The 13870-nt window shown below is 48.2% G+C and overlaps 1 protein-coding gene across 18 annotated transcripts in view; it reads right to left on the bottom strand.

Moving 5' to 3' along the window:
* The window catches only part of PTPRT (protein tyrosine phosphatase receptor type T), a 965600-nt gene that overhangs the window by 614549 nt on the left and 337181 nt on the right, over positions 1–13870 (bottom strand). For all 18 annotated transcript variants that reach the window (XM_081034722.1, XM_081034718.1, XM_081034731.1 and 15 more), the window contains exon 3: positions 5166–5437. In XM_081034722.1, the coding sequence (XP_080890848.1) occupies positions 5166–5437 (272 nt within the window). The remainder of the gene's footprint in view (positions 1–5165; positions 5438–13870) is intronic.

The raw sequence follows: 13870 nt of genomic DNA, 5'->3' as shown, positions 1-13870 counted from the left end.
CGAAATAGTGCCAGGGAGTACACTATTCTTCTTCAAAAAGGAAATAAAAAGAAGGAAGGTCCATGATGGATGGACTTTGACCTTCAAGGGCCTACCTGGATTCACCTGCTGAGGCAGGTCCCCTGCACACTGAACTCATGCAATGGGGTTAATACTCAGGCCCACATCAAAATTCCTGGGCCAGCTGCCTGTTTCCAGAAACAAGGGCCAACCCTGGGGACCCCAACACCAAGCACCAGAAAGGGAGATCTCAAATGATGGCTAGAATGTGCCACTGAATTATGAGATGGCAGGCCCGTCATAGAGAAGCAATGGGTACCAGGAGTAAGTTGTCAGGGTCACCCTCTAGAAAACACATATAACCCCAAGGCTCCAAACAGCCCCTTAGCTACATTGCATACTTAAAACCCTGAATAGGAATCTTGCAATACAAACCATCACTAGGGTTCGTGGTTCAAGTTTCTGACCATGTGATAGGACCTTCAAATGCAAGTCAGGCCTTGAGAAGCTTTTGTAAGAAGCCACAGGGCAGAGTGGCATGGGACACAATCAAAGAAATCAGGTTTGATTGCAGAAAGACACTGCAGGGGCAGCTCACAGAGAAGCAAGATGACCAGAGATGTTCAGACATCAGGAGAGATGGCAGGGTCCCCCTGAATTCTCACCGTTGATGTGAAAGAAGGGAGACCATGCAAACAGAAAAGCAAAATAGAGCTCCGACTCATATGGTTCAGGTTCTCATATGGTTCTTATATGAAACAGCTGCAGCTCGACCCCTTGGGCCAGGTTCCTGGCCAACAAAATTCTGAGGAATATGGTCATCAGATCCCATGTTCAGGTCGGAAGTTTCCCCAGAAGCCACCCGCAGCCTCAGGTGGAGGTATCACCTCATCAACGTGCTGCTGGCATGGGGTCTTTGGCCAGGAAGACCCTCCCCAGTACCTCGCCAGCTCCAGGTCTTGAGGACAGATGCCACAGGGGACAAAATGATGCAAGGACTCTCTACGATCGAGGGACCTGCTCAGGCGTTCTGAAGAGAGGGAGAATGGTCATTTGCAAGCCGAGCATACTCACAAGGAAACTCCAAACAAGGCCCTTGAGGACTCAGCCAGGGATGGGAGAAGAGGCAGAGGAGCGAGTAAAGAATTGTGGAAGCTACTCTAATGCTGTCTGTTTACAGGGAACAGAGCAGGCAGGAAGTAGGCCTTCACGCTAGTGATTCTCCGAGCCAGTGTATGGAGCTGGGGCCCCGGGGTTCAGGGACTGGAACAGAAGGCCTCGGCTGGGAATCCCAACTTCTTGGCAGGACCTTCTTCAACCCCAAGGCTGCCGTGTGGTTCTACTGCCAACGGAACCTGCTCCAGTGCATGGAACCGGAGGGCATCCTGGAATTGGAGGGAGGGAGCTTGCACGGAAAGACACAAACATCTTCCTGAGCATGAGCTGCTGGGCAAAGCCAGGAAGTAATTTCTTAAGAGAGGCTCAGAGATGCGTCACCCTCGTTGTCTGCATGTGTGAGGGGGAGGGTGTGGCTATGTAAGGGACCTGGCATGTGAGCCTTACCGTTTGCAGTCCTTCAACAGAGAATTGGTAGTGCAAAAATTTCAGAGGGCTGCAAACATTTTCTCCAAAGATAAGAGATAGAAAAATATGGACTCACCAGAACTCCTCTTAGGAAGAGGACAGTATATATTTTCATGGGGAGGGACTGCTTAGGGTGAAATCAGGAGACACACTTTCCCACACCAGCCCAGGGGGCCTGCAGAAGACAAGATGGAGGGTTTGGTGCTGAACAGAGAGGGGTGGGCGGATGAGACAGGAAACGGGGTGGAGTTTGAATGGTGGGAGAATGACCTTCTCCCTGTCCTCTGTCCTCCTGAATTGTGCATGGCCTTACTAACCCTCCAGAATGCTCGATGCCAGAGGAATTCCTGAGAAAGGACTGCAAGTCCAGTTGAATCAAAGTCTGGGGAGTCCCCAATGGCAAGGGGTGTACAGCGCAATTACAAGTGCTGAAGGAAAGGTAATTTCACGCAGGCAGGTGATAGAAAATAGAGCGAGCGAGTGGCTGCAAAATTCATTTCAAAGGTCTCTTAGTTTTTAAAAGCTTGGGATGGAAAAGTTCAGAATCATGAGAAACATGAAACAGAATGACCATCACCTGGAAAGAGGCAGCCCGCTGTAGCGGCATTTGATAAGCCCCTGCCTGCTCTCCTGCGAGATGGCCGGTGGGGGTGGGGGATGGCAGAGGGACATTCTCATCCCAGACCCTGCTGAAAGCCTGGTGCCAGGAAGCCCACTAATAAGAAAGATAAAATTTCCCTGTTTATTATGGAGCTAAAAGTCAATTTTAGGACTGTGAAATATGACTTTAATAAATGAATACATAAGCCACCAGGACCTGAAGACCAGCTCCGCTGAAGACCAAAATTGTATTTAGTCCACAGATTCATACATGCAGGACCAGAGCCTGGGGTCTGGTGAAATTTAAAATCCATTTTGTGAGTGTCCTTGAATCTCCTGATGTGTCCCCTCTTCTCTCCCCTAGACGTGTGTGTGTGTGTGTGTGTGTGTGTGTGTGTGTGTGTGTGTGTGTGTGTCTGACGCACATCTCTTTTAAGCTGCTGCTCTCAGCGCACTAGTGGCTTTGTCACCACAAAGCTCAGAGCAGAGGAAATGTAATGTCATGTAATAATGGTGCTGCAGTCGCGAACAAGTTGGAAACCAGAAAATTCTCCCAGATGAGGCTGCCGGTCACGGGGCCGGCTCAGAGCTCACCAAGGACAACTCGGCCACATGGGGTATTCCTTAAAAAAAAACACATTAACACAAAGGCGTCCTTCCTGCTTCCTCTTTTGCTGTTCTTCCCTCTCTTCTTCCTTCCTTCCAACAATTACTAAGGCCCGCTGACAGCCTGACATGGTGCCATATACAGAGGGTGCCCAAAAAAGATGTATACACATTTTAAGAAAGGAAAAACACTGTATCAAAATTGTAATACGCCATGTTTACAAAGAATGAACAATGAATACAAGTCACGAGTATACATTCTTTGGCACCCCTGGTATATGCCATCTCATTTAACCCACAGACGAACCCTTCCTTGGACCCACTGCCCCCTGTTCTTTATGAATGAGACAACTGTGATTCAAAAATGATGAGATGCAGCCAACATTTCATAGGTCATGAGCAGAAGGTTCTCAGAACAAGCTATTTTCCGTACAGGTGGGAAACGGAACTTGGAGCCAGAGGACCTAGACCTCAATGTACCAATAATGCCCCCTCCTCTGGAGCACAGGACCTGTAGAAACCCCACACAGTGGTTACTATACAGATAAACAAGAGGCAGCATGCTCACCAAAGAGCTGGGACCTGGGAATGTCCAAGAAATAGCATTTGTCTCCCTACTCCCCATCAGAGAATATGGCCGATAGCAGGACTGTCCCTCTCTTGGATCACTTTTCCTGCCTTATACTTGTATCTGTGGCCTCATCCTGTTCCCGCCTGCATCAGGCCCTAGGGAAGGGGTTTCTAATTGGAGTGCAAAGGCCTTCCTGGAGGTATCCATGATTATAGAGACACTTGGTGTTTATAGCCATAGAGGGGGAGACGAGTCTTGGGATGGGGGCGTCTGGTTCTGGTCCCAGCTTTGCCAGTGACTTGCTGTGTGCTCTTGGACTTCATTGTCCATCCCTGGACCTCCTCTCTATCACCTATATCAGAGTTCGGCAAGCTATGGCCTGGAGCTCAAATCTGGCCCTCCCCTTGTTTTTGTCCATAAAGTTTTATTGGAACATAGCTACATCCATTCATTTACATATTGTCTGTGGCTGCTTTCATGATGCATCTCAAAGGACCATATATACCACGGATGTTGAACTGAAGGATGTCTAAGAAGCTCCCAGCCACTCACCTAGCCACCCTCAGGTCTGTCTTCTGCTCCAGACTCCAGAGAAATTTCTCCAAAGTGCAGATCTGATTATGGCACCTTCTTACTTAAAGTTTTTCAACAGTCGCCATGGGGATTAACCACAAAGGGATTTTATTGGGGTGATGAAAATATGCTAAAATTGGTTTATGATGATGATTGCACAAATCAGTAGCTTTACTAAAAATTCATTGGATCGCACACTTAAAATATAAGTAGATTCGATGATATGTAGATTGTATCTTAATAATGTTGTTTTTTTTTTTTTTTTTTTAAAAAGCAACTTTCAACAGCCCCAGGCCAAGATGAACCAGAGTTGTGTCTTCCAAGCACTCTCAGTGGGCCGGTGCCAGCCTGTGCCTATATGTCAGCAGTCCACAATGAGATACGTAGGGAAAGCGAGAGAGGTGTTTAGAAACTGCTACAGCAATGTGGCATTGCTTTGACACTTTTATTGCCATTTCTAAAAGTATCAGTCCACAGTGAGTCGAGGGAGGAACCTGTCTGTCACCACAGTTTGAGTAACACTGCTCTAGACTAGAGAATAAATGGAATCTCCTTAGCCTCCATTGAAAGCCCCAAGACCGCCATGCCCCTACATTCTTAGCTCCTTTTGCAACCTACCCCTAATTGACTTGGAGATTCCAAACTTTGCCAAAATCTCTCCGTCACTCCTTCAAGCTGGCCTGCCGTATCCCTCCTAACTCAAATGCCTCTGTCTTCCCTTTACAATAATTATTTATTTACCCTTCGAGACTCAGGCTCTCTGTCATCTCCTCTTAGAAGCCACCCTGGTTGCCTTTCCCCCAAGTACCTCTTCAAAGGGTTGATCTTTGACGAGTCATCTCCTCTCTCTGAACCTCAACTTTTACACCTGTAAAACAGGGATATTACCAGCATCTTCTTTTTCAGATGATAGCATCTCCCTCTTGAATTATTTGATAAAAGGCTTCATGTCTATGTCCCTCCGACATCCTGGGGAGCCCACATGCACCCCGCTATACAGTAATTGTTTATTTATATTTCCATCTCCTCCTCCAGATCATGAGTTCCAGGGAGGCAGGGGCTGTGCTGGATGGCCCCTTCTCCACAGGGCCTGGCTAGGAGGAAAGCTCAGTAAACACGATCTGAATGAGTGAATGAGTGAGTAACAACTCACTTTCTCAACAACTCTAGGCAGACAAGAGGTATATAGATTAATTTTTTAAAAAAATCAAACCATGGTAAAACATCATACCTGATAGAAATGTGGCCAGAAGGTGCTGATGGCAAGCTCTGCCTTCACCCAGCCCTCGGTGACGACCCCAGACACATTCCAGACGGGGTTCCCTTGGGGCCCGCCATTCACTTTCACATAGACATTCAAGGCTCCTGGGCTGGACCTGTCGCGGCTGGAGAAGTAGTAATGGAAATCGATGCAGTGGGTGTCATTCTCCTTCAAGGTGGGCAGGAGAAGGTGGGCCTTCTGGCCAGAGGCCCTGCCGGAGCTGTTCACCATCATGAAGGATCCTGGCAATCCACAAAGGGGGCAGGAAGTGGACAAGGAGAGAGAAAGGAAAATCCTGCTGAAAATCAGTCATACCCATAAACACGGTGGCTAGAAATCAAGTCACTCCGGGAGGGTCTGTGTCATCCTGAGGAAATCCCACCTCCTCTCTCCACCTGAGTACCCTCTTCTGCAACTAAGTAGAGAATAGTGAGGAATAAACAAAAAAAAACCCTATTCAACAAGGCAGTTTTAAGAATGAAGAGATGGTAACACGTATGATGTATTTCTACAAAGTAGACAGGCTCCAAACATTTACAGAAGGAACATGACGTCCAATAGTTCCTGAAGGAAGCGTTGAACAGAAACCCAGGAATTTAATTAAACTGCAAGCTCCATGGGTGAAATGAGGGGAACTATCACCTCACGCAAGCTTGGGCCGTCTCAGGGGAAAGAGAACCTCAACAATACGGGAGATGTCATCGTCCCAGTATATTCCACCTGGAGCCTTGCATTAGGTGCAGGGACTATGTCAGAGGAGGGCATAGAAAAAGTAGAATAGATTCAAGTAAGCAAGGAAGACCCTGAAAAAATGTGAGAACCCACCGGAAGATATTCAGCCTGCAATGGTGGGTAAGTGATACCAAGCGCTTCAGGAACGCCAGTGTGATGCCAGCGTCTTCTTTATACCTTATTCCATGCAATCTGCAGAGTGACTCTGGGAGACAGGGAATTTTCGTTTTATGTGAAGACTGAGTGACTCGCCCTGGGCCACTCAGACAGGGAGGGATGATACCCAGATTCTCTCCAACCTCAAAGTGGACGCTGTTATTACTATTTGCAGACAACATGACTACTCTTCTCAAGCCTTAGCGAGGCTGTCTCCTAGGAAGGAAGTGAGCCTCTCTGGAGTTGCTTTGACCGGTTAAATGGTTGTTTCTAATTCTGCACGCCTCCCTGGAGTTATATCCTTGGGCCTCTGGCTTTGTGGTTCCTCCCACAAGAGGCACAGGGTGTGTCCCCGCCCTGTGACTTTGGACTGCAGTTGCTTTGGTCAACAGGACGCTAACAGAAAGACGCAAGCAGAGGCCTGAAGGTGGCGAGCCTCCCTGGGCTTGCCCTCTTGTACCACTGCCACCTTTCACGAGAAGGCTACATCCCAGGTAGCTGCTGCTCCTTTCAGCGTAGGATCCAGAGGAGACCCACGTGGAGGAGAACAGAGCTATGCCAAGTGAAGCACCAAGCTATGCCACCCACGTGGCTAGGAGCACAGCCAAGGGGCCCCCACGCCCATCCTAGATCAGCAGAACCACACTCGATGCTCAGATTGTGAGCGTGCGAAAAACACTTAGTGTGGTTCACCCCTGAGTTTTCTCCTGCTTTGTTAGGCAGCATTATTGTGGCAATAGCTACATTGATAAAGGTGACCGAGAGGGCAGACTTGTGAAAGAAACCACCAAAAGGCACATTTCAGCTCTAAAGACCTTTGACAAGTCGAACTGATGCAAAACGGGATTGACTGCCGGAGACAAAGTGAGTCCCCCATCACTGCGGGTGGCTAAACAGAGCCTGGACAAATTGAGACGTCGAGGGAAATGTCATGATCGGCTGTAAGGGCTACGCTCTGTGACTGAAAGTCCTCTGATTCTATGAAATAAATTGCATCATAAAACATAGTAGATAAACTCAGATGATTCTGGGAGGAATATTCCCACCTACAAAACCACTGTTGCTTTGAAATCTAATTTTACCCACTACAATCTTCAATTCAGAATGAAACCTTAAGACGATTTACCCTCCACCAAGACGAGCCACGATAGCTGTAAGCTGCCTCATTCTTTCACCTTTGGTACCAAAAAGACTAGCAGCTGGCAGCTAATACACGCTGGGAAATCTGTATCTTGTTGGGCTTCTAGAAGGTACTAGTCATTCACAGCCCGTCTCCTCTGAGATCTGAATGAATTTAAAAATAGGCACAGGAGAGAGGTAGAGTCCAAAAGCTCCGCTCTATTATTCCCAAAGCTGGATTCGAGAAAGTAACTTGGACTTGAGGCCAAATGAGGCTTCCTGCATTTTCTGCCCTAAACCAGCACGCAGAGCAGCTGGATGGTCACGGACTCCCTCCTTCTGTCTCCACCCAGACCCCCAAGGCCAGAGCTATCCTTAAGGGACGACCACTTAGGGCGATTGGGTGGGCTCATCCCCAAAATGTGCCACCAAGAAGCAAGGTGACAAGGAGAGCAACTTGAACCAGTGGCTATCAGACTTCCGCCATCCTACCGATCAGAAAACTCAGCCACCTCCTGGAGTAGGAGTCACTTGAAAGTGGAGTAAAGGTGACATCTTCCCCCATCTTGTTTCCAAGAGAGTAACATTTCCTAGTTTATGGCTTGGTGGCAGCACAGCGTCAGTGGGCAGATGTCCCTTGTTGGCTGTTGTCACTGGTCATCACAGCCTCCCAGTGAAGCAGCAAGGAAGAAACCATTACAGGGGGAAACTGAGGCACAGAGTGAAGACTGATATCTGCCTGCTGGCCTACATCCCACAGGGTTCCAGGAGGTTCCCCGGGACAGGTAAGTGATGACCCACAAGCCCCACAGAGGAGTGGCACACCTACAGGTAGGGAAGGCAGCCCGAGAAGCAAGCAGGGCCTGGCTCTCTCCACCCAGAATCCATGATGCCCCATGGACATTTCAGCCCCTGTCCTCCGGCCCGTTCACACCAGGCTGAGTACGAGTCCACATCACAGAGAGTCGAGCTACCAGCTCAGGTTCCCCCTTCTGTACATCCTAGCTCCAGTGGTGAGGCAAGGCTCACTGAGGAGGTGGCACCATGTGCCGTCCATCCACTCCCTTCAATCCAGACATACTATCCATTGTGTCGCCCCCATGACTGTTGACAGAGCGTGCTGCCTTTCCCTGACGGCAGAGCTGGTTGGAGTGCTTGGCCCTCCATCAACTCTCCACGGCACCAAACCTGCTGGCTGATCAAGAGCTGTCCTCTTTATTCTGGGCACATAGCTGGACTACGGTCCCCAACCTCCTTTTATAGTGTGGTGGGGCATGCACCTGGGTTCTAGCCACTGGGGCCTAAGTACGAAATGTGCCACTTCCAGGCATGGTCCATAAAAGCTGCTTCTCTCCACCCGCCCCGTCCCCAACCCCCACTGCTCTATCTTCCTTTATCTTCTCTCTCAAAAGATGGTCCTTGGACCAGCAGCCTCAGCACCATCTGAGCCTGTAAGAAACGCAGAACCTCAGGTCCCACCCCACACCTGATGAAACAGAGTCTACCTTTTATCAAGATCCTCGCGTGGTATGAAGTAGGCACATTAAGGTGTGAAGATCACCACTCCATTGCCTTCCCACCCATCAGCTGCAAGTACAGGCTTTCAAGAGCCTACATGACAGCAGAGCCTCAACAAAAGGAGCTCGTTTCCCTCAACAGCCACGACCATGAGAAAGGTCACCCACCAAAGGAGCACTCATTTCAGACCTTTAGTAAACAAGGAATATACTATCACTGGGTTATTAAGCCATTCAAATTCAGACATTTATTTCCGCACGTAGCATTGTTGTTATTGTTTTGGCTCCTGCATAGAGCCCCTACTTCCTACAAGTTCCTTTATTTAGGGAGATGAGTAATGGTAGCGACCAAGCAAAGCTGTAGGACACTCCAAATAGGAACATCATTAAGAGCAGTGACCCTGGGTAAAAAGAAGCAGAGAAACAGAAGAGAATAAAAAGAATGGACTCTCAGAATGAGTCCTGGAGAAGGGAAGGAACATCTTGGACCTTCCTAAAGAAAATTTGTGTCTTAAGTGGGCCAGACTTGGGATGGGGCAAGGTCACAGAAGATGTTCACACCACCACGGCCACCACCACACTGGCACCTAATGTCAATTTGTCTAACTTAACATGCACACTCTGGCCCTTAGACTAGACAGAAAGGTACGTGTTTGGGTGCAAGGTTCATACAGGCAGACCAGATAACTGAAAAAAAAACTTTTTTTTAAATGACGGCTGCCCACCCAGCCTAACCCCAAAGGAAGAAAGGGTACACTCACCTGGGTGTTCGAAGGAGAGTATGGTGTAAAAAGCAAAATGTGGAGTCAGACTATTTGACTCCCAATCTGGACCAAAAAAAAGAAGATTTGGGGCTAGCCCTGGGGCAGGTCCACCTTTCAGCAGTGGAAACGCATCAGGGCTGCTGGCCAATGTAACCATCACGTCACACATTACTGCTCAGATCCCACCAACCATGGTGGCTGCTCGCTCTCAGGCCACCCTCCAAGTTAATCAGACGAATGACCTACAGTAGGCATTTGCCCCATGGTTTGGCCACTCAATATATGAGTTCCCTTCCTGTGCTTGGGGAACCCCCCATTTTTGAAGCACAGCCCATCTTCCTCTATGGAAATGGAAAAGGCCAGATGCCCTCTTTCCCAGCCTCCTCTGCAGCTGAGACTCAGCCACACCACCTGGGCTCCACCATGCAGGTGCCCCCGTCCACAGCTTCTGAACCGGAAGCTAGTAACTAAATGAACCAGGACTCAGGGGGGCAGCAGCTGTGGAGGAAGGTGTCTCCAAGATGCAGATGCAGCCATCCGTGGACCGAGCAGCAAATGTGGCCTCACCGGAGTGGCACACGGCCACGACTACAAGACACGGGGCAGGGGCGGCGAACTCAACCAGGGTAGATGGACATCTTCCAGGACTGGGCTAAGCGGAGATAGAATTTGAATAATGAATAGAAGTGAAACCTCACTAGCCAACGAGCATATTACGATCCCTGAGAGTGGGATGTGACCACCTCTAAGCCCCCACCTACACCTGCAGGAGCTCCAGCTCCTAGCAATACTCCCGGTGTATCCTCCAAAGTCCCCAGGGCACCTTACGAGTAATTCAAGATGGCAACGCCATCGCTCCCACTGCCCTTGCAGGCACAGGTCCCTCAGACGCCCTTGACATCAGCCATGATGTCTCAATGATTGGGCAGGTCCTTGTGAGTGTCTGTCTGCTCTGGGACACACTCGGGGGACATACGACAGAACTGCTTTGACCCCCAAGTCCACAAGTTTCAAAAGCCAGTTCCGTGTGCAAACTCCCACGGTGTTCCTTCCTCCTCCATCAAGGGGGCACACTCAGCACCTGACGCCCTGCCTTTCAGTGCTGAATTCTACTTGGCATCATCCTTTGTGATGGATGGTCTCCCCCATCCATGGCCTTGCAGTCACTCCCTGCAACAGCCGCCACCCACCCCACCCCCAGTGTACAGGACCCATCTGACTATTGTGGTGTCCTGACGGCACAGGGCTCACTTCCGTCTCTCCCAACACCCCTTTCCCCAGGAATATCCTCAGCCACATCAGGTTGGTACACATCAGCGGATATAAAGAGACACGAGGGGGTCCATAGCTGAACTCCACACATCGGAATGGGCCTCGCCCCTCTCCCCGGCGGGACCCCCTGCAGGAGTGTGTGCCTGGCGGTCATTTGGGAGGGCATTTCCAATAGAAGAAACAGCACGTGTAAAGGCACAGCGGCAGGAAGCCGTAGCACCCAGCAAGTGCGGCGTCTTATAGGAGGGTGGGACCCAGCCACCTCTAACCCCCTCCACATCTAGCCCAGCCCCCAGAGATCTAACCATAGCCTCCAGACAGGAAGAAGCCCTATCTCTGGGTTGAGCATAGGTCTGTCACTTTAGAGATTGTTCAGGAGTGAAGCCCTCATATCTCAGCAACTCTGTGGGGCCCTCTTTGATCAACACGTTAGCTTAATTAATATCATCCTGGGTCTGTCAGTTTCCTGGTGATCAAAAATGAGCCAGTCATTACGCCAAGATCAGTCAGAAACAAGAAAGAGGAAGACTGTAAATACATTTCCCCCCCCTCCCAAATCCACTGACGTGATAAGGAACATAAAACAGCATTCGTTTCTCATAGTTATTATACATAGCACTGAAAACTGTTGAATTAAACCAGGAAGTACTCTCTGGCTGGCCATAAATTTTGCATGTCTTCCCCCTTCGTGCATAATAATGCCTTGATAAGCGCCCCATTATTGATGTGTCTGCAACACAGATCCCCTTTTTGGAGGCAAAACGCTTCTCCGTAGCAGATGGCGGCTATTGTGTTTACACATGAGCACCTCACATTGGCAGTAAAAAGAAAGCCCAAATTGAGTTTTTAATGGCTTTGCACGTTGTTCATTAAGATGACATGAGGGTGTTCCGGCGCCTGGCAGCTGAGCGCCCGGAGCTCCTAGAGCTCAGAGCCGTCCCTGCAGATAGGTGGCCCCGCCAACTTCCAGTGCCAGGACCTACGTGAAGGGAGTAGATGGCAGCAGGGACCCAAATGCTGCCTGAAGCCAAGGCAGCTGTGGTGGCATCGGATAAGGCTTGGTTTGCAATCAAGAAAACTGGGTTTCAGTCCTATTTCTGTCATTTCTTAGTTGTGTGACTTTGAACAAGTCAGTAAAACTCTCTGTGCCCTTAATGTGCTCATCTATAAAATGGGTTAATGAAAGCTACACATCAGGTTTTGTTGTTGTTGTGTGCCTGTTTACACTGAACATGAAATGAAACACTGGACTTGATTCAATAAATGTTAATTTCATAATGAAGAGCCCAGATGACAGTGGGCCTGAGGCAATTCATAACGTGTGTGATGTTATTAATGTTTATTGAGAACTTAGCAGCATCTTTTAGCATCCTAGTGAGGTGGTACCATGCTACTCCTGTTTTAAAGCAAGGAACTCTGAAGAAGAGAGAGTAGAAGTCTTCTGCCTACACAGTCCTTATTCACTCCATGGTAAGCAGCATAATGGCTTGAAGATGTCCCCAACCTAACCTGTGGAACCTGTGAATATGTCACCTACAGGGCAGAGGGGATTAAGGTTGCACATGGAATTATGGTTGATAATCCGATGAGATGGGGCGATGATTCTGGACAAGAGAGGCAGAATCAGAGAGGGATCTGAAGATGCTGCGCTGCTGGCTTTGAAGAGAGAAACAGGAGCCATGAACCAAGAAATTCAGGAGGCCTCTAAAAGCTAGAAAAAGGCAAGAAAGCAGAATCTCCCCTAGAGCTGCCAGAAAGGACCACAGCCCTCCTGACACCTTGACTTTAGCCCCGTGTGACCTATTTAGGACTTCTGACCACCAGAACTGTAAGACTAAAAAAATGTGTGCTATTTTCAGCCACTAAGTTTGTGATAATATGTTACAGCAGCAACAGGAAACTAATACACACTCCAGACTCCCGCACTTCTGGGTTTTTCTCAGGTGATGAAACCCACACTGCCCAGCCCAGGTGTGGTCCTTCCCTAGACTATTTAAACACCAGTTACTCTTGGTGACTTTCACTAATGCCCACAGAACAGTTATTTCTGCATTGCTGACCATATACGTACCTCTATTATAGCTATTCTGGACGAGGCCTAATTTTAAAGTCCAGAAAGATAATGTTTAGCTGTCCAGTCACTATAAAAGGGCGGGGGGCATAAAAATGTCAAAAGACACAATGCACCATAAAGTAAAAAAATATGTGGAAGAGAAGCTAAGAGGTTTACCAGTATCATGAAAACTAATAATCATTCAGTTAATCATATAAACATAACAATTTACCAGTAACCAGACTAGCAAACATATCATTCAACATTATCCATGTTATCAATAAAAGCGATCTAATTATCAGGTGTCAAGAAAAAGCAAAGAAATTTGCTCCTTCTCTAATAAACCAGAAATTGGGGAGGGAGGGAGGGATTAATTACAGTTTAATGGATACATAATAGCTATTTTAAACAAGGAAAATACATCCTGAAGTTTCAAAGGAACTAAACACAGTGAACATTCTGTCAGTCAGTCTGTGTGAATAATAAGTAACTATTTCTGTAATCATTCATTCAGACCAATAAATTGGGGTTGAAGTATTCCATATGCAAATTTGTTAAAGCGATTCTCCCATGAACAGCTATCTGATCATCCATGTGGGTGTGGATAATGTAGTTTTAAAAGCAGAATTAAACCCAGGTGATTGGATTGGAAGGTGGTGCTGGAAGAGGCTCTATGCGTGGGCCTATTCCTGGGCCTGGCCAGGTTCCTGGGCTGCCTACACTCCTTCCCTATGCCTGAAAAGAGGAAAAGAAAAAGGAAGAGAGAAAGATGGAGAGAGAAAAGAGAAGGAAGGGAGGAAGAAGTAAGGAAAGACAGAGAAAGCAAAAGAATAGACACAAAGGAAGATGAGGAGAGGAGGGACAAAGGGAGAGAAGATAGAAGGAGGAGAGGAAGGAAGACAGGAAAAGGGAGTTGGTGAAGCCTGAGAAATGAAATACAGGTGAGGAAAGGAACACTGAGCAGAAAGGAAGGAGAGGAGAGGGAAGAGATGACAGAGACGAGCAGAATAAAATCTAAACCATGTACAACCCTTTAACTACTTCTCATCGCCTTCACTCCCC

Source organism: Rhinolophus hipposideros, assembly GCF_964194185.1.
Source record: "Rhinolophus hipposideros genome assembly, chromosome: 22".
NCBI lineage: Eukaryota > Metazoa > Chordata > Mammalia > Chiroptera > Rhinolophidae > Rhinolophus > Rhinolophus hipposideros.
This window is presented reverse-complemented; position numbering and strand designations above follow the sequence as displayed.